The following is a 22,210-nucleotide window of genomic DNA, read 5'->3' on the forward strand; positions in this document are numbered from 1 at the left end:
TTAAAGTTCAGGTTTTCGATCATTCTCGGATATGCAACCGAAAGACGAGGGAAACGTCATGGAGGCTGGAAATCCAATACTGTCGCAGAAGGTTATGTTCTGTTACTATAATAATTACCGTTAATTGTACATAATCAAATAAATTCAATTTGTCATCTCGTTTTTCAAATCTATTGTAAATCAATTTCCAGGTTATACATTCTCTGCATTACATCAAGGTCAATGACATTATTGTTCCACGGAAAAAATCAATACTTTCGCGTCTGCGCACATCTCACAATTCACAAGCTATGAACAAGGTCACTCCCGATCTTCTGTCAGATACAAATAAAATAAATACTTCTGAATAATTTCAAGTTAGAAATATGGTCGAGCATAAAAAGTCGTATGAAACTTGCCTATAATGGTAATTAAGACGCTCGTATGAAAATTATGAAACTCGCGCTCGTTTCATAAACAAACATACTTCCGTCTTAATTACTATCATTATAGGCTCGTTGCATAATGTACTATTTTTTCACCAACTCTATGGGTCTAATAAAGTAATAAGTGTATTTTATTTCCAACTAAGTCCACATGTTTTTAAAATATTGCATATTAAAATTCATTACAATTGTCGCACAATGCAACATTTCAAGCATCATATTTCTAAGCACAGTGATGTTAATTTAAAAAAAAAATGCATTTAAACGCTTCAAATACTGTCATTTGTTAACTATTTACTAACTGATTTTAATTTATTTGATTTTAATATAATTATTACAATTTTTTTTTTTTTTTTTTTTTTTTTTTTTTTTTTTTTTTTTTAGAGTCAATCTTTAAAAGTTAGAAATCAATGTGAATTAGCAGTATTACAAGTCTAAAGAAATGCCTACTAAGTGCACTCTAGTATTCCTAATAATTTCATAAAAAATCACAATGGGATCTCCAATAGTTTAATGGAAATTTAATTACTTAGAAACAATGTGTAGCAGACTGGTGCAGCAGCAGTGGACGGAAAGTTTTGACCGCATGCTGGGAGATTTATTGGTACTGCATGATCCAGTGAACATAGCAACATTACACCCAGTATGCATCAAGTCACTTGAGGAAACTCTACTAAGTTACACTTGTATTCACTTATTATGATAACTTCAAATATTTGTACGTTTTGCATTTTTAACGTCTGTTTTCATTCACACTACACTTTAAATTTTCACTCGCCTTCCTTCTTTCTCGAAAGAAAATTCTTTTACTGAAGCTTCAGTTATTGACAACGGAGTGAAAGAATTTAATTTTAATGTACCAGTTACAGGTTTTAGATTGTGATATCTGGCCTGAAAATGTTCAGTGTGGTATTTGTGCTTATTCAGGGGACAAAATATAAATGACAAGCTAGAAATGTGTTTTTGTGCCCAATCAATTTTTTTTTGGTGTTGTTATAGGATCTTGATCAGGTAGTAGGCTGGCTCTCGTAGCAAGTCTTTTAACAGATCGGCTGCTATTACACTATCAAAGTTCTTTGACAAAGATCTTTTATAAAATATATGACAATATAATGGATTTTCTTTTGTAAAAGCTTTTTTGATAAAAAATCTTTTATAAAATGCAAGTGGATCTTGTTATTTTTGATAAAAGATTTCTATATCTTGAAACAAGTAAGGCGGAACGCAAATATAACTGGACTGTTGCTTCCACAAAAATTCTGATATCAGAGTGTGAAGGAAATTAAGTGTTGTAAATAAATATTTTCTATAACATAATATTAATATAATAATAATTAATAATAATAATAATAATATTTTATAATCATTTGTATCACTTTTCAAGTCCTCGCATTAGAGCTCTTTCAACAAGTTCTGATGGATACCTCTCTAATCACGTTTAGAAGTCCACGGTTTAACGCACAGGCTTTTCTTTTTCTGTTTATTTTTCAGTAAAAAACTTACGTAATAATTGAACTAAATGTAACTAAACAAGCATAATATTGTTCTTCATTCATTGTGTTATAAACTTAAAGCGTAAATATTAGTATCAACAAATCATAAACTTAACGCGTAAATATTAGTATCAACATATCCTCGTAACACATGTTAACTGTTGTGGAACAAGTGTTAGGTGAGCTTTTGTTCCTAATTTTAGGTTATCTTTGATAAAATACCACACTGTCCACACTAGGAGTATACAGAAATATTAGCTTATAATTTCACAACCGTATATTATTATTCCTTGAGATAAAGCTCAATCAATAGAAAAACTCTCCAAGATTTCGTTTCATACCTTTTCCACGGTCATTGTTGTGTGCAATGTTTTGTTCCAAGCTTACTGTTGCAGGAATGAAAATTTGCATTTATCAGTCTAGTTCCTTGTCAATAGAAATGTGGACGGTACAGCAAAAAGTTCAATGCGTGCTCTGGTTTGCAGAATAGAATTCAGTTACGCGTGTTTAGCGGCGCATATCGAGGGAATGGAATGTGGATCCTCCTACACGCAAATCCATTTACGAGATAATGGAAGCTTGATTTCAAAGACAGGGAAACATTCTAAAAAGCGTGTGGCCGAAATGACTGTGGATCAGGTGCGTGAATCATTTGCTAGAAGCCCACGTAAATCGATTAGGCAGGCTAGTAGGCAACTGCAGATTCCTCACTCAACAGTTACCAAACATCTCCGTACGTGCGCTCACAAACTTCAACTCCTTCATCAACTCAAAACAGATGATTGTCGCAAGAGAGCTAATTTCTGTGATAAGATGATTCGGCATATCGATGAAAGTCCCAGGTATGTCGATTTGTTGCTATTCAGCGATGAAGCAACCTTCCACGTTTTCGTGAAGGTTAATCGCCATAATTGCTTCATATGGGGTTGTCAGAATCAATACAGAGTGTTTTAACATGAAAGGGACTCGTCAAAAGACAATGCCTGGTTGGGAATGCACAAAATGGAGTATTTGGCCCATTCGTTTTTACTGAGCCTACAGTGACGGGAGTCACATACCTTGATATTCTGGATAACTTTGCTATTCCATAATTTCCGCCAGGTTTAACATTTCAGCAGGATGGTGCTCCACCACACTTCCCAAGAAATTGGGAGTGGGGTAACTTCATGGCTCCCTAGATCCCCGGATTTAAGTCCTTTGGATTTCTTGCGTGGGGATTTATTAAAAATTTTGTCTACAGCAGAAAAGTTCGTAATTTGATTGATTTGAGGCAGCATATCATTCAAACATTTGAGCTTATAACACCTGATATGTTGGTGAACACCTGGCGACAGGTTGAGTATCGTTTTGGTACCTGTCGAGCTATAAATTGTGCTCATGTTGAAGTGTAGCAGCGGAAATAACGTTTCAGTTACGCTATACAATGTAGAATAAATTTATTTAATAAACCTCATCTGAGTTACGATAATAAGCTGTTATTTCTGTATAATTCTAGCGTGGACACAGTGTGTTTTATAAATGATTTTATGGAGTGTAACATACCCCACATTCTATCTTTAATCCAAGATCTTTGATAAAATATTTTCTCACCTCCAAATACAGTTTGTGCCATACAAAATAAAAAAAAGTTATTCAGACTCGGAATATTATACAAGATACGTCAGAAAACTTGAGACAAAGGCTAAGCAAGCATACAACAAAAGAAATGTGACTTTCGAAAATTACCAGAAATTCAAGGACCTTACCAAACAATTAGAAAGGGAAAAGGAAAAGGCAGAAAAAAACTACTCGAAAGATTTATTGAAAGAAGGCGAAAATAACTGTGGTAGGTTTTATAATTACATAAGATTTAGAGAAAGAAAGCAATGGTACACAATTTGCCTGATATCGAAAAAGACCCCACAACTTCGTTTCAGGGTTAACAAAGAGATGAGAATAATTATTCCGTCATAAAGCAGCTACTGGTTTAACAAATATTTTCTCTATGGAGTACCATGCATTGTATGAAACAGTTCTTCTAGCAGGTTATAGCCAAAACATTCCACTACTGTGGATTAACGGTTAGCCTAGGTGACTGTGAAATGAGCGGGCCAGGTTCAAATCCTGGTTAGAACAAGTTACCTGGTTGGCGGTTTTACCGAGGTTTTCTCTGAAACACTCGAAGCAGAATTGCTGGGAACTTTTGGCGTTGGACCTCAGATTCATTTCGCCTTCACTAGCATCATTTCATCAATCATCTTTAATAGTCACAGGTTGACCAGGAAGACATGGCAGACGTGGTTCCAGGATTCGCTTACAGATGGCATTTATCTGTGGGAGCTGCACATATCCAGAGAAGCCGCAGAGGCTAGACTGGTTAGATCAGTGGAGTGTAGCTCCCACGGATAGATGGCACCTTGCTGAGTCGTAGAATCGACGGCAGCAGATTCAGGCACAAGAAATGCAAACAGAAGCCCTCGATCTGAGTAGGCACGTGGAGGATCAGGACTGAATCGATACGATGGCACCATGCAGTGAATCATGCACTTGAAGAGCGATCCCAAATGGGTTTCAACAATCATTCCAACATAAGGAGGTAGCACAATAAGCTTGCAGGCCCTCCTCCGAAAAAAAAAATAGCCAACACATAAAATGTCAGCTACATTGAGGGACAAACTTGCAACTCCTTCCATTTTGGTGCGATTGTCATTTGAATTTATGCTGAGCAAAATGCTCATATAGCGACCAGCACCAGTTTCATTCAGGTATAAGTTACATGGACTGCATTTTCTTGTTATTAGTAAGATATTCTTTCCTGGTCAATATTTCCACGGTTTCACTACCAGAAATTCCACAGTGCCAGGGGATGCCTGGAGGGGCAACTCATTTACCATCATTACCTAGCGTAGATATAAGAGTAACTTTACAGATTGCTTTTTACTTGAGCTATGGGCCCAGACAGACCTTGAATACGAGCTTTGAAATGTGACAGGCCTACTATTTTAGTAAACATGTTTTTCGAACTAATAGATTCTTCGAAACTGTCTTTATTGTGTGGATTTCTTACATGATAATTTGTTCTTCATTGTCCTCATGGCAATAAATGAGAAATAGGTGACAAGTTCCACCTGCTCCAGCAACTGAATCATTATATAATGATGTACAAATAATGAAACCTTGAAGTGAAAATACGGAGGGATTAAATTACTGTCATACACTAACATTTGGAGATTGTAAATAGGAAAATGAGAGAAAATCGTTTACAAGAAAGTAAATATCCTCAAAAACTGCTTTCATATGTCAACTTTATATTCACATTGATGGATGCCTGTATTTATGGATGCATACGGGGAAGGATGGAGACATAGACAATCACACACACGGTCAGCGCATCTGGTCGCGAAACCAGGTGGCCCCGGTTCGAATCCCAGTAGGGGCAAGTTACCTGATTGAGGTTTTTTCCGGGGTTTTCCCTCAACCCAATACGAGCAAATGCTGGGTAACTTTCGGTACTGGACCCCGGACTCATTTCACCGGCATTATTATCTTCATTTCATTCAGACGCTAAATAACCTAGATGTTGATACAGCGTCGTAAAATAACCCAAAAAAATAAATAAATAAAAATCACACACACAAATAAACGGACGAATAGATGGACAGACAGAAAAAGAGATGGATGAACAGGCAAAGAGAGACAGACAACCATAGAGAAAGACAGACATACACACAGATTTACAAATAGACATGGCAATTCAGAATACTGAGTCCTTCATTTGAAAAACAATTATGTTCAAACTAATTACAAATTTCTATTCTTCTTCATTATTCTTTCAGTAAAGCAATGAAACCTACAACGAAGTAAAGCCTCAGACACTTCACTCACCCATCAGTTAAGACTTCATCCTCTTCTGCCGTTACTTCCAGTGTGACCTCCTCCTGCAATGTATTTAACTCCTGCAAAAGATTATGTAAAAGGAAGGTAGTTTCAATGCAGCAAATTTGATTTTAAATTCAAACAATTCAAACTTCGTTACTGTAGAATAGATATACTTAAATATAGAAACAAAATATTATGGCATTTTGTAAGAAATATATCATTTTAAGTAACAATAGCACAAACGTAAATAAATAGGAAGAGTAAATAAAAATGAAACTCAAATCAAATTCTGACTTCGTCACAGGCAAGTAGGATTCAGGAAGAGCCAGCTGACAGTTCAATGGTTGAGTTGTTTGGACTCTTTCCATTGCTAATTTTAAAAAATTGTAACACAACGTTTCGAAGAGTGGATCTCTCTCTCTCCTTCAGGTGAAAAACCTACTGTAGGGATCGTTACAAACAGCTAGCCTATGTGACTATCGACGGTGCAAAATATAAAGACAGAACACACGATGTCAAAAGTTGTTGTAACACGAAATAATGCCTGTAGCAGCCATGCCACATAAGCCAACAAATAACACAGGGAAAGTACCGAACACTATGGTTCATAAACTGCACTCACCTGGACTTCACACTTCACGATCGGAAAGTCATATGGCACAGGAGTTTCATCAAATGTTTCCTCTGATTTCAGATCACAGCTTTTGTCCATACATTCCGTCTTTATTTGAATCATGTGTAGATATAATACATTTTCTTCCTGCAACACACAATTCATAATAATTATATGATACAGTATATCATATGTATTTGTTCATGAAACTCCAGTGAATATTTTCAATTATTTTCAGACCCTTATTAAATCCTGATGCCAACAAATGCACGCACATCACTCCAGAATCAGTAGTGAAATAAATTGTATTGAAAGCCTCATATAGATTCACTACATTGCTCATAATCCTGCATGATGGTTCGCTGAAGGTGTTGGGCGCGAAGACATGATTAACACTCCATTTCCAAGTACTAGCCAGTGTGAGGATGGAGGAGGAACTATGAAGCAGTCTTTGTGATTTTAATGCGTAGTTACAAACAACTGATCCCAAGAAATAGACATCAAATATGTGTAGTTTGGCTAATAAACTAATTCAAAAAGAAACACAATTAAGTGTATTTCCTAAATCAGGTCCAAACCACCTGTTTGGTCACCATGGAATTAACTGAGAGCAACTCACATTCAGTTAATCAAATTAAAACAGACATGGTAAAAATTATCAGCAGCAACAAAACCACCAAATCTATATGATTTAGGATCGAATTCATAGTTGTCACTTATAAAATGTGGAAACACTTAAGTAATGAGGATTTCCTTAGCAATTATTTTAGATTGCAGAGATGCTACTCTTTCATATGCACTGAGCATTCCCTTGACATCGAAAGAAATATGGCAACATAGCTAGACGTGAGCCCTTTTGTACATTCAATTGTTTTCCATCACATACAAATTGTTAAATTGGATTATTATCGTAAGCAAATACAAAAGTAAATAGTACAGAGCTCAAAATTATACAAAATGTCGAGAATGCATTTTACAGAAGAAGAAAGAAGTGAGTTAAGAGAACTACTTATGAAATAAAGAAATATCGTCGAAAGTAAAAATGTGATAATTGTTCTCTCCAAAAGAAGAAATTGACATGGGACAAAATTGCAGTTGAATTTAATGCAAACTCCGGAAATATTCCTGCAAGTAAATCATTTTAATATATTTTTCAGTAATTTTGGTGGTAAACATAGTGGAAGTGTAAAATTTTAACAGCTTATTCCTGGGTAGAATAAAAATGAAAATGCAAATAACACTTCGTTGGGGCCTGAATACATTTCGAAAGAAATTCCATTGAAACCTACCTGAAATGATAGTGTAGCATAAAATCTCAAATGACCAATATTTTCAACATGAGGCCACCAGTACCAGCCTTTTGGGTGAACCTCGCCAGATGTTTGTTAAACATTGGATTTTCGGGATGGACACAGTGGAAGAACATCGAAATAAGTAATGCAAATTTATAACAAAAATATAATTAACAAACAATAAATAACAATTCAATGAACTGATGGATTAGATACATGATACATGAATTAATGAAGTTAGATAGACAAAATAATATGATAAGATAATCTTAAGTATGGCGCATTAAATGTCCAGCAACTTCACTACAATACAATACTCAAAGCCCCATTAGTCTCTCGAAATTATAAGTTAGGTTTGAGCAATAAGCTCCATGACCATTAACAACACAAGTTACTAGAAAATATTCTGTAATGGAGCGGCCATACACGCTCAGCCAACATGAAACAAATGTACTTGAGATATAACTACTATTTCCATTTACAATAAGATCTCTGTATTATTAATTAACCAATTATGGCAGAGTGAGAGAAAAATGAAGGGACGACAACAATAAGTCAGAAATCGTGTACGAGGGAATGATAAATTTGGAAATTCAAAATTACTTCCAGCAATAGACCGGCCAATTTGACTTCTGCTGCATTACATATTTCGTTACGATATTCAGATAACTCGCGCTCATTACCACTATTCTCAAAATTACTATTAAATCTCAATACGACATAAATTATACCCACGGTTTCCGCGTAATCTATACACACGCGAACCAGTATACTCTAATCCCGCAAATGCACTTCGCATAAACTCCCCAAAACTATCGTAACGAAAAGTAATATGTTATGCAGGATACAATGAATTTAAAGTCACATACTCTCTCAACATTAAGAAGAATACAAAACAACAATTTTTTTCTGTATGCTAACAATTTGCTGGTATAATAATCTTTCCAAACAACGTTACCTCTATGCAGCTAAATTCGTACGTGAAACATACATACCAGCCAGATTCCTGAGTCAATCTCACTACACCACGATAAAATAGCTAAGTCAAGCACTTCCTACAAGATGAGTTCGTAAATCAAGCTTTCCACATATAGACAGGTTCCTAACTCAACCTTTCCACATAACAATAAGTTCCAGAGTGGAAGTTCCGTGTTTCGATAGTCAGCACGAAAGCTCGCCTTCCCTCTCTCTCAGATACATTAAACCCTAACCGGCCAATAGGGATTTATGTCGGAAAAAGTAAAGGAAAAGATGGTGCTGTCAGTAGTATGGCAGGAATGCGAATGCTGTCGGTGGTGTAACAGGGAAGTAGATCTGTTGAGACGTCGATCTCTGCTCAAACAGTGGCGAGATCGGTAAGCCTCATGGTTGTATTGTGAATTTCAATGAGAGATACCAGAATATCCACAACAGTGTCCTTGTCGAAAAGGTATCTCCGCTTAAATTGTCACTGTAAATCTCTAAAGGGTTTTCTATATCTCTGTTATATCTTTTGCTTTGTAGAAACTAATTTTCATTTTCAGTTTCATTATAGAATTCAATAAATTCATCAGAATCATAATCATCATCAATTGCAAACTGAACCAGCTGATTACAGTGCATATGAGAAACACTTGAGTAAGCTGACAAGCTACCTTATTTGATTAAGTGTTCACTTCAGTGGGATTTATGAATTGGAAATGATTATAAGCAACTGGTTAAGGATTTCCTTACAATAAGTGTTGATTATGAATTCGGCCCTTAGTGAACGTTCAGCATTGCAGTTTCTATGACAAAATTGGGGTGGAAAATATTCACAAAAGATATAGAATGAAGAAATGGATTGCATGAGAGCAACGATCTTATCCCCTCGTCACCTTAGCCACATCGGCCAGTTCATAAACTGTGCTTACCTGATCTTCACTTTTCAGGATGGGAAAATCAGTTGGCACAGGAGTTTCATTAACTGTCGTCTCGGTTTTTACATCATAGCTGTGGTCCATACATTCTGTTTTAATTCCAGCCACTTGCAGATCTAATAGATTTCCTTCCTGCAACACACAAAACATAATAATAATTACGAAATTCATATAGTTATTCACGAAAAACCAGTGACTAATTTTAATTCTCTCCGCTTTATTATTAAATCCTGATGTCAACGAACACATGTGTACACAATCCAGAGTCAGTAGTGACCCAAATTCAACGAAAAGCCTCGTAACACAGCATGTAAGGGAATAACTCTATAATAGGATATTGTTTTCTTCAAATATATGCTTGCTTCCTTCCTTCTATATTTCCACATACAAAATTATTTCATTTCTGAATGACTGCTATTACAGAAAATGTGCGCCAAGAATTGTAAAACATGTTTTGAAATGAGTTATTGCATTAGATGTTTCTTCTGAGGGTAATCAGTGGCAGTAAATAGCAGAGCTGTTCTCTAAGTGTTGACTCGAGCAGCAATTATCTACGATCTCTGACATCTCTCCTTATATTACTACAGCAGACAAGTTCGAAGGGAGGTTATATCATCCGATTCAAAGCTAAGACCACAGTAATAAATTAATGAGTGCCATGTTTTAAGCAGCAACATGTCTTTGCTGGTGAAACTGGTAGCACGCCACCACAAACACCTTATTCTTCCAGTTTAAGAACAGTATTTGTCAGGCACAATATCCGATGAGTCCCCCAAGATATTTTGTCATGAAACTTTAACAACTGTATGACCAGCTAAAATGGCATGAAAGAACCTCATGATAACCATCAGATACCCTTGTATGGTTGGTCGATAGTGCATCATCACTGAGGTATGCAGATGTGAGGCCAGCGTCAGCTGATCAGCCTTCTCCCTGTGTGGGCTGTCATGCCCAGTCATTCTAGGATGCTTCTACTCACCTCCAATAAAAAGGTATATTGTTATAAACGACGTAACTAGAAAATAAATAGTAATTACTAATCACTCTCAATACAGCCTACCTCAGGTAAAGGCTTCTGCTCTTCTATATCTGTGTTATTACTTCTTTCTACCGCCAGGGGGTCGATCTCATGTTCCATCACGACTGAAAAAGAGAACAGTAAGAAAATGAAATTGACATGCAATATGTCAGCTATTTTTATATACAGAGTGATTTATATAGAACTGACACATTTCTTTCTGTAATTATTCCGTTGGAAATTCATTCAATGACCCAATTTTAGCACCAAATTAAGCAGAATGTTCTGGAGTTTCGATTCCTTGTCACTAGATGCGCAGATGTTTATGTTTTATTCCTACTGTTGGCAGCACTGACCCAATTTTAGCACCAAATTAAGCAGAATGTTCTGGAATTTCGATTCCTTGTCACTAGATGCGCAGATGTTTATGTTTTATTCCTATTGTTGACAGCACTAGATGCGCAGATGTTTATGTTTTATTCCTATTGTTGGCAGCTGTTTTCGACATTTTGTGTCAACGTGAAAATGCAGTACACATTAAATCAACGACTCTTCCTTGTGAAGCAATACTGGATTACGAATTCAATTACAGCTACTCAAAGGGCATACCAGAGAGAATTTGGTGTTCGCAATCCTCCCAAAAGAAACACAATACTGAGACTGGTAAACAAATTGGAAACAACTGGATCTCTGGTGAGTGAAAAGGGCAAGCATCGTTCATCTAGGCTTCCCACAGTTGTTGTTGACGTAAGAGCACGACTGGAGCAGTCACCCAAAAAATCATTAAGACGTTTGTCGCAGGAGACAGGGTACACCTACTCAATGTGTCAAGAGAGCCTAAAGCCATATAGGGTTACGGTTGTTCATCAGCTACAGGAACCAGATAAGGATAAAAGATTGAATTATTGTCGTTGGTTTCAAACGTTCATTGTGCAAAATCCTGCCATATTGTCCATCACATGGTTCACAGATGAAGCATGGTTCCATTTATCCGGTTATGTGACGACCGAATAATTTCCAGGAACCTGTGGCCACCGAGATCTCCGGATTTGACAACGCCGGACTTCTTTCTATGGGGTTACTTAAAAGACAGGTTTTACGCCACAGTCCCCAGACATTGGACGATCTGAAGCACAACATCACACAGGAGATTCAAGCTATTGACAACAGAGTCTTCCAACGAGTGGCCAGTAACATGGAACGACGTGTTGAGTTGTGCCTTATGCAGGATGGAGGACATTTTCAACATTTGCTATAGAGGTAAATAATCTCCCAAAATTCCTCTACATTTTAGGTATAATAAGTTGTCGCTAGCACAATTCGTTTTGAAACAATTAATGAAAGAAATGTGTCAGTTCTATTTAAATCACTCTGTACTTACTAGCATGTGAAATAATAATTCCACGTATCCGTAGTACAGACATAAACGAGCACAGATGACCATGCTGATTCTAGAAATGTTACAGTATTTACCTACCTTACAAACAAAGCAGGAGAATTCAAGATTAAGTTGTCAGAAAGGCATTAACCAACGAAATATATTAGGCTATACCAGCAACTGAACGATAATGCAGAACATAGAAGGTTAAGAGTCATGTTAGCATTCCTGGAAACGAGGCAGCGGATGCTGCAGCAAGGGATGGTGCTATAAATGGGTCTGAGGTGTATTGGCGTGAGAGGTGGCAAGATATTAAAAATTATTTGAAACATACGTCATGGTGGCAGTGGGAAGGCGAATGGTCTGCACAAGAGGGAAATAAATTACGAAGAATAAAGAATATTGTTCGCGTTTGGGATTCGTCCACAAGAGCATCACGACATGAAGAAGTTTTACTCACCCGGTTGAGGATTGGCCACCGTCATCTGACGCATGAGCATCTCCTACATGGCGAGCCTCAGCCGGAGTGTGATCTATGCCATGTTCAACTGACCATGGAACATTTTTTATTACAGTGTAGAAAACACGACCATGCCCGTCGGCAGTATGGAATTCGGCCGTCTCTACGTGGCGCTCTTGGAAATGATTTCAATTGTACAAGTGCAGTTCTGAGATTTTTATCGAATACAGGACTTGACAAGGTGATGTAGTTTTTTAATGACCCGTTTTACTTACGCTCCGGACTCTTTACATCCGGAGATTACATTTTTTAATGTACGATTTTAACAAATTTAACATTCGGACCTTTTACATCTGGGCATTTTATAAATGCGCCAGATAATTTATCTCTGGTGGCATTTGATTTATTGTTACGTTGTTTCGTTTTAAATACTACATAGGGTCTGAGAAATTCTCACTTTTATGGTTTTTATGCATCACCTTCCCACTGCAGATATGCACCCTCAACTGTCTTGCATATCATATGTGACAATACGAAACTTTCACGCTAGTTTCCAATTTTCAGCGGGAATTTAAAAATATCAATATAATCACTTGTAATATGACGACTCCTGGAGGAATATTGATAGGTAATGCGTTATCGAAATGGCTGCCATAGTTGGTTACATTAATCTTACTTCGCTGAGCATTATTAAAACTGAAGAAGCATAACTATTGTACCGTACCTATCAGAAGAAAGGTCTGCCTTCCGCAAATAAGGAATGTCCACTTTGTGTAAGGTAAGAAAATGGAGTGTTATGACAGTTTAGGCTTTAATTATGCCTTATATATATGAAACTTGTGACACGTTAGGCTAGGTTAGGCTTTTATTATGCCTTGCATATACGAAACTGCGACAAGTTATGTTAGGTTAGTTTAGGCTTTTATTATATCTTGCATAAACGAAACTATGACAGGTTAAGTTATTTAAGACTTTTGTTATGCCAGGCATATACGAGTCTGTAAAAGGTTCGGTTAGTTCTGGCTTCTCTTATGCCTTGCATACACGAATCTGTGACAGGTTACGTTACGTTAGGTTAATTTAGTGTTTTACTGTCTTGCATATACGAAACTATGACAGGTTAGGTTAGACTTTCATTATATCTCAGAGGACAGAGACTCGAGTGGTAGCACGAAGCGTGTAGTGACAGGACATAGGTTGGACTGAGAGCACATAGAGTGAACTGAGGGGACGGAGAATGGACTGTGAGACATAGAGTGAATTCAGATGACATAGAGAGGTCTGAGAGGACAGAGAGAGTACTGAGAGGAGACTGCAGGAAAAGTAGAGAGATTAGACTGAGGGCACATAGAGTGGGCTGAGAGGACAAAACAGAGATTGGACTGACAGCACATAGAGTGAACTGAGGGGACAGGGAGTGGATTCAGATGACATAGAATGGACTGAGAGGACAGGGAGTGTAGTGAAAGTAGAGAGATTGGACCGAGGGCACATAGAGTGGACTGAGAGGACATACAGTGATCTGAAAGGACAGATACTGGACTGGTAGAACAGAGTGTAGTGACATGACAGAGGTTGGACTGAGAGCTCATAGAGGGGACTGAGAAGATAGAGAGTGGACTGAGAGGACATAGACTGGACTCAGATGACATGGAGTGGACTGAGAAGACTGAGAGGACAGAGAATGTGGTGACAGAACAGAGATTGGACTGAGAGCACATACATTGGACTGAGGGGATAGAGTGGATTCAGGTCACATGGAGTGGACTGAGAGGACAGAGAGTTTAGTGAAAGTACAGAGATTGGATTGAGGGGGCAGAGAGTGGACTGTGACGATTAAGAGTGGAATGATAGGACAGAGAGTACAGTGACAAGTCAGAGATTGAAATGAAAGCACTAGAGTGGACTGAGACGAAAGAGAGTGAACTGGTAGGACAGAGAGTATAGTGACACGACAGAGATTGGACTTAAAGGATATAGAGTGGACTTAGAAGACATAGAGTGTACTGTGAGGACTCAGAGTGAGCTGAAGGACAGATACTGGACTGCAAGGACAGAGAGTGTAGTGACAGGACAGAGATTGGACTGAGGGCACATAGATTGGACTGAGGGTACATAGAGTGGACTCAGATGACACAGAATGGACTGAGAGGACAGAGGGTGTAGTGAAAGAACAGAGATTGGAATGAGAGCACATAGAGTGGACTGAGGAGACAGAGAATGGACTGGGAGCACATAGAGTGGACTGAAGGGTCAGAGAGAGTGGACTGAAGGGTCAGAGAGAGTGGACTGAGAAGACATAGAGGGGACTCAGATGACATAGAGTGGACTGAGAGGATAGAGAGTGGACTGAGAGCATAGAGTGTAGTGACAGAACAGAGATTCGACTGAGAGTATTTACAGTGGACTGAGAGCATTTAGAGTGGACTGAGAGCACAGACAGTGGACTTAGAGGACATAGAGTGGACTGAGGGGACAGAGTGGATTCAGATAACATGGAGTGGACTGAGAGGACAGAGAATGGACCAAAAGGACAGAGTATAGTAAACGTACAGAGATTGGATTGAGGTTACAGAGAGTGGACTGAGGCAACTTAGAATGGAATGAGGGGACTGAGAGTGTACTAATGGTCCAGAGAGTAAAGTGACAGGAGAGAGATTTTTACTGAGAGCACATACAGTGTAATAAGAAAAGAGAGAGAGTGGACTGAAAGGACATAAATTGGACTCAGAGAAGAGATACTGGACTGGTAGGGCAGAGTGTAGTGACAGAACAGAGATTGGACTGAGAGCATATAGTGTGGACTTAGAATACAGAGAGTGAACTGAGAGGACATAGAGTGGACTGAGAGGACAGATACTGGACTGGTAGGAGAGAGAGTGTAGTGATAGGACAGAGATTGGACTAAGATTACATAGAGGGGACTGAGAAGATAGTGAGTGGACTGAAGGACATAGAGTGGTCTCAGATGACATGGAGTGGACTGAGAGTAGACTAAGAGGACAAAGAGTGTAGTGACAGAACAGAGATTGGACTGAGAGTACATAGAGTGAACTGAGGGGACAGAGTGGATTCAGATAACATGGAGTGGACTGAGGACATAGAGTGGACTAAGTGGACTGAGATTACTGAAAGTGAACTGAGAGTACAGATCGTGGACTGAGTGTAGAGGGAGTGGACTAAGAGGAAATAGAGTGGACTGAGAGTATGCAAAGTGGATTGGGAGGACAAAAAGTTGATTGAGAATACAGATAGAGTGTAGACTGAGAAAACGGTTGGTCCTGTTTATATTAATTTTATTACTTCCAAGACCCATTTGCATTTTTGTGCCTAATTTTGCCTTTTTGCTTTTTTGTCATTTGAGTGATAGGTTATGCTAATACATAGAAATTGAATAATCGGCATAGAAGGGAAAAATTAGTTGGGATTATAGTATTAAAGACATGAATGAAAACTATTTTTAATTTCATAAATGAAGCAGCTGATATGAAAGTTAGGCAATATTATCGCATAATGGGATTGTTTAATGGAAGACTCACTCATTAATACTTTTCAGTTACTAGTGGCGCAAGTCTGCAAACCAGCTCTAGCTGATCAGTCGGCTGAGAGGCTATTGTATCTGACACCCCAAGGCTGTTGAATTTCTTTTCTCAGAGGTTCAGGATCTATAGATTCCAAGAAAACAGTGCAGAGAGGAAAAAATAAGAAAATACCTGATAGCCTGATTGGTGGAATCGTATTGTAAGGGAAACGTAAGATTGACACATTAGTTTGCGCTGTTGTTATTAATATAAGTCCTTCCACACAGCATCACGTTTTAAATTTTAAGTAAGTTGTAATCACTTCGGAGGAAGTATATCTACATTTCTCCATGATAAGAAATATTCTCTCTGACAGGCGTCTGACTATGACAGTTGAGAATTTTGGGAGAAACATCTTCTGGCATCTAACCCAGAGAAGTGAAAGTACTGAAATATGATAGATAGCTTTAGTCAATTATTAAATTACTAATTTTATTGTAGGCTATAACCTCGTAATTTTTAAATGTCTATTTTCTAAATTTAAGTGTCTATTTGACTGCCAATTTTAGCCAAACTGTGGCGTTTATATTTCGGCACATCTTTCTTTTCCTTTCTATTTCTTTTAGATTTTTCTATCTTTATATTTTTCTCTGTTAGTTTTAATTATTCTAACTCTTCATAGATGGCTTGTAGTTTTTTCTTTCTGATCTAGTTCTTACTTCTCGTAGATGGCTTTTTCTCTCAACTTTCTTTTTTTTGCTCTGTTTCTGTTCCTATTACCTATGATGAGTTGAGTCCGAGGGGCCAGTCATTTTTTTGATCCGGGGAGCGACCATTATTTTATAATAGCGCTTGCTGATTGGTTAAGACGATGGCGTGATTTTTATTTGGTCTGTGAAGCGAGTTTCATCTCGATAGTAGCGTTAGTCTAGTGGAGGGGCTCATGGAGGTCGGACGCGTGACAGGGTACAAGCTCCTACGTAGGCCGGGGATCGAACCGGGTTCGATAAGTTTACCAGGAGTTGTATTGTACACCGTGTTGTGGGATCCTGTGAAGTATCGCAGAAGATATTAGTCCAGTGGAAGGACTCGCTAAGGTTTGAGGTGTGCCGGCAAGTGAGAGTGTGGTGAAGAGTACGAGCTGCTACGTAGGCTGGGTATCAAACTGGGTTCGATAAGTCTACCAGAAGCTGTATAGTCCTCGGTGTGCGGGAACCTGCGAGTGAATTGTAGAAGGTATTCGGGAGGAAGCTAGCGGCGAGTTTTGGGATGTACTTATTAGCTTGAGCTGCTATCATTTTCCTGACTGATTTGCGTTCAGTCAACTCTGGTGAAATACTGGTCGGTATTTGTATTTTTGGTGGATCGTTTTTCTAGTTGTGATCTACCTAAAAGCCTGCCTCTATATATCATCAGTTCAGCGAGTTGGTTTTGGCTTATGTTTAATCTAGTTATTGCAGTAGAACAAATTTAAACAGTATGGAATCCACGACGAAGGCACCCATTGTTGTGTGACGTTTGAGGGGTGACCAATCTGTATGTAACGGCTATGTGTGTGCTGAGTGATGGTTATGTCAAGGTTGCATGACAAGATGGATGCCAGCGTGGGGAAGCACCTACCTATGTAAGGTAATTAGCTGGATTTGGTCTACGCCACATTGTTCACAAGAAATGTTATGTGCTAGGAATTTATTTTGCTTGTTCTAATAAATAGTTGTGTTTTACATGGTGAGTGTGTGTTGTCACTTGACTACCTCGACATGCAGATTACCATCCTGATCAAAACGAATCATGGCAGGGTTAGTTTATTATTTAATTGTCTTGTTTTCCAACTAACAGTTTAGACGACTGAAAGAAGAGAGAGAGCCGGAGTGCGGCGCAAAACTAAATGACTGAACATCCGATCTCACCCGCTCGTGTACATCTGGCCTAAGACTGTGATGAAGTGATAATGAGAAAGTTATAGAAAATTATTATTAAATAATTCCTGGATTATTATCAAGAAATGTAACAATACGAAAACAAAATTAACAAAGTCATCAAATTTCAATTACGCTAAATTTATAGATTTTCAATCATTCACAAAAATATTGCAGCGCCTGGGCCCTATGGATCTAGGATGTCGGGATGATGGGTGAAATGTATCTTATTCTTACTGATTCATTTGAATGTTAAACGCCGGCAATATAAGCAAATCTTCTGTGACTACGTTAACCGGGAATTTGTAACACTACTTGTGGCTAATACATAACAATTATTTTTTTTGTTGCTTACTTAAGGTCGCTGTATCAACTACGAGGTTATTTAGCGTCGATGAGATGGTGGGAGCGAGGAGGTATCTGTCCTGCCAGTCCAGTGTCTAATCTCTCAGTCCACTCTGTATTCTCAGTCCACTCTGTCCTCTCAGTCCACTCTCTGTCCTCTCAGTCCACTCTGTATTCTCAGTCCACTCTGTCCTCTGAGTCCACTCTGTATTCTCAGTCCACTCTCTGTCCTCTCAGTCCACTCTGTATTCTCAGTCCACTCTCTGTCCTCTCAGTCCACTATGTATTCTCAGTCCACTCTCTGTCCTCTCAGTCCACTCTGTATTCTCAGTCCACTCTCTGTCCTCTCAGTCCACTATGTATTCTCAGTCCACTCTCTGTCCTCTCAGTCACTCTGTATTCTCAGTCCACTCTCTGTCCTCTCAGTCCACTCTGTATTCTCAGTCCACTCTCTGTCCTCTCAGTCCACTCTGTATTCTCAGTCCACTCTCTGTCCTCTCAGTCCACTCTGTCATCTCAATCGACTCTCAGCCCCCTCAGTTCACTCTGTGCTGTCAGTCCAATCTCTGTTGTCACTACACTCTCTGTCCTCTCGGTCCACTCTATGTCCTCTAAGTCCACTACATACCCACTCAGTCAACTCTATGTGCCCTCAATCCAATCTCTGTACTTTCACTGCACTCTGTGACCTCTCAGTACACTCTCTGTCCTCTCAGACCACTCTACGTCTTCTGAATTCACTCTATGTCTCTCAGTCCATTGTCTGTCCTCTCAGTCCACTCTATTTCTGAGTCCACTCTCTGTCTCCTCAGTCCACTCTGTGTGCTGTCAGTCCAATCACTGTTCTGTCACTACGCTATATGTCCTCTCTGTCCACTCTGTCCACTCTATGTCCTCTCAGTCAACACTATGTCCTCTCAGTCCACTCTATGTGCTCTCAATCCAATCTCTTTCCTGTCACTAAACTCTGTTGTTCCAGTCCAGTATCTGTGCTCTCAGTCCACTCCTTTTTCTCTCAGTCCACTCTCTGTCTTCTCAGTCCATTATCTTTCGCGTCATTGGGACTTTATATATTCCAATTTTACGATAATTTGCAATTCTCTCATACATGTTCTAAGTAATTACATCTCTACGGGAATCGAACTCCGTTAATAATGTGTTTAGTTAACAGTTCCTTGCAGCACGGGTTTCCTGAGCTGGATGCATCGTATCAATGCGACTCTGGTGTTCTGTTTATAAACTACGTCCACGATTTCCTAGAGTTACAACTTATTGGCTTTTCAAATACATGATAACTTAGCAGCCTTTCTCTCATCGCTAATTAATGTAGTGTTGGCTGCCATGCATACATCCATAATTTAATTCAAAATTTTCTCGGGCTTCCAGCCAGGTCATAAGTTATGACCTGGCTGGAAGACCGAGAAAATTTTGAGTTATCACGTCGCCAGGAAAGCTTCAGTAGTTATTTCATGCATAATTTAATTTATATGATGTAATAGCTTTGCGCTCGTCCGCAATGACACCTGGCAGCATATACACTGTGTCCGGGACAAAATTTACCAATAAGAAAGTTTAATAACTTGCGTAATAATGGAGATAGGAAAATGAAATTTGCGGCAAATGACAGAGGGACATTTTAAGTTTTATGTGTGATGTTGGCAACATTTGGTCACTGTTCTTGACATAGCTGTAATTAAAATGGCGTTCACAGTGCAACAAAAAGTTCAATGCTGCTATTGGCTTGCCGAATTCAAGTATTCGAAGATAGTGGAGAGAAGATTTAGACAACAGTGGCCTCAGAAGCAACCACCAGATATGCACACAATAACAACTTGGCATAGAAAGCTTCTTGAGACCGGTTCTCTTGTAGAGAAAACACCACGCGGGAAGAAAGTGACAGAAGCGCAAATTGACAGAATTCAGCAAGCTTTCCAACAGAGCCCGTGTAAGTTTGTTCGCCGTGCCAGCAGGGAACTTGCAATTCCAAAGTCAACTATCCACGATGTTCTGCACAAGAGGTTACGTCTGCATGCATACAAGATTCAATTGGTTCAAAACTTGAAACCAAACGACTTGCCTGCACGATATGATTTCGCTAGTGACATGCTGTTGAAAATTGATATTGAAAATGGATATTTGCAGAAGGTCGTGTTTAGTGATGAGTCCACCTTCCACGTCTGTGGGATCGTCAACAGGCATAATTGTGGCATCTGGGGATCAGAAAATCCGCATGTAGTGAGGGAATTGGAGAGAGACAGCCCTAAGATTAATGTTTGGTGCGGACTTACACATGAAGCTGTGATTGGACCGTCCTTTTTTGTGGAAAACACTATAAATGGAAATGTGTATCTTGATATGCTGCAAAATTACGCAATTCCTCAAATTCCACAGGGATATGTTTTCCAACAAGACGGAACTCCGCCTCATTATGCATTACATGTTACAGATTACTTGAATGAATGCTTTCCTCAGCGATGGATTGGTCGAGGTGGACCTACATCATGGCCTCCCAGATCCCCAGACCTAACCCCACTGGACTTCTTTTTTGGGGATACATAAAAGACATTGTGTACAAGACTGTAGTGGCAGATTTGGAGGATCTGCGTCGGAGAATTGTCGCTTCTTGTCCAACTGTCACTCCAGAGATGTTACGAAACACATGTCAAGGACTTGAATATCGCCTGGACATCTGTCGTGCTACAAGAGGCGCACACATAGAAGTTTATTAGTGGTCATTCGAAACTTTGTAAGTCCCTTTGTTAATTCCCGCAAACAGCATTTTCATCCATCAATTAGGCCTATTTGGTGAGTTATTAAACTTTCTTATTGGTAAATTTTGTCCCGGACACCCTGTACTTTGAGATTGCCTTATTCCACTATTATTTGTTGTACTTGAGTACTTTTCAGTGGCTATTCAATTAATAAAAGTTCTGCGGTCTTCACATTACATAGCATCGTGTATTTCATGTCCCTACGTTGCTTTTCTTCTCTAGAAACCGCGTTTCCACTTCTATTACGACGCATGTCTCAATTCACAGGTAATTTACTTCATTTCGGAACAATGTTCTGTCCTTAAAACAATTACCAATAGAATCCTTAAGTTAAAATTCACCTCCACGAAAAATCTCTTAGAAATTCGACCGGAACTACCTCAGCACTCCTTTTTCTCAATAGAATAGCACAGCATAAAAGTTTCGAATGTAAATAGGCCTACACCTTCCGGTTGTTCAATTTTTATAAGAGTGCAAAAATTGAAACAAATTTCTCCACTATGAGCACACGTACACCACAAAGGAGAGATGGATTGGAATTCAGACGGAAAGTGTGTGGATAATCCAACATTTTGAACTTAGATTGGGTCAAAGTCCGGTGGTGAAGAATTGATCATGTTACTTGCGCTTATATAGAATACAATATAACAATATGCTTACCTTTGTGCAAGAATATTATAGATTGATATACCTATTTGAGCTGTCGGTTTGCAGCATTAGCCACGTCCTATATTAATACAAATTAATAGGGATAATATTGCATATTTATTTAACTGCATGTTCAGGATGATCAAGATGGCCGTGGTACCAGTTTAAATACAAAAAAAAAACATCAGAATCAGATACATAGTTATTAGTTACCAGATGTGGCTACTTGTCGCCATTTATGTTCTTTGTGGCGCACAGTGGGCCAAAATCCATATTTAGGAGGGCAAAAGTAGAAAAATGACATGTAAAAAAATGAAATAAAACACTTAAATTATTTTGCCTATATAACTGAGTAACACTGAATTGATTAGCTTAACCCATTACTGCATAAAGTTATTAATGACTTGAAAAATGCGTTTCTGAGTTTAAATTTGCTAGTTGCTGACTTAAGAATGCTTTCTTACCATTTTTAACTTTATTTACTTTCTGGGATAAAAATAAAGGACCGTCCCATAAATAGGACGCTATGCATAATGGTCAGTGATACAGTAGTTGAATAGAATAACCCCTC

General features: G+C 38.6%; 1 protein-coding gene across 4 annotated transcripts in view; it reads right to left on the minus strand.

Annotated features, from left to right (window-relative positions):
• The window catches only part of LOC138693176 (zinc finger protein 271-like), a 33,671-nt gene extending 11,883 nt beyond the window's left edge, over positions 1 to 21,788 (minus strand). Inside the window, exons 1-5 of one of the 4 annotated variants that reach the window (XM_069816894.1) lie at positions 21,652 to 21,788; positions 10,640 to 10,722; positions 9,574 to 9,711; positions 6,399 to 6,536; positions 5,783 to 5,835 (exon numbers count right to left, since the gene is read on the minus strand). In XM_069816894.1, coding sequence (XP_069672995.1) covers positions 5,783 to 5,835; positions 6,399 to 6,536; positions 9,574 to 9,711; positions 10,640 to 10,717 — 407 coding nt within the window. In that variant the 5' untranslated portion in view covers positions 10,718 to 10,722; positions 21,652 to 21,788. Of the gene's footprint in view, positions 1 to 4,735; positions 5,854 to 6,398; positions 6,537 to 9,573; positions 9,712 to 10,639; positions 10,723 to 21,651 lie in introns of those variants that run through there. The other 3 variants (XM_069816893.1, XM_069816896.1, XM_069816895.1) reach the window with 3 other exon arrangements.
• Between the last annotated feature and the right edge of the window lie 422 nt (positions 21,789 to 22,210).

The sequence above is a fragment of the Periplaneta americana genome, chromosome 17 (assembly GCF_040183065.1).
Source record: "Periplaneta americana isolate PAMFEO1 chromosome 17, P.americana_PAMFEO1_priV1, whole genome shotgun sequence".
NCBI classification, from domain to species: domain Eukaryota; kingdom Metazoa; phylum Arthropoda; class Insecta; order Blattodea; family Blattidae; genus Periplaneta; species Periplaneta americana.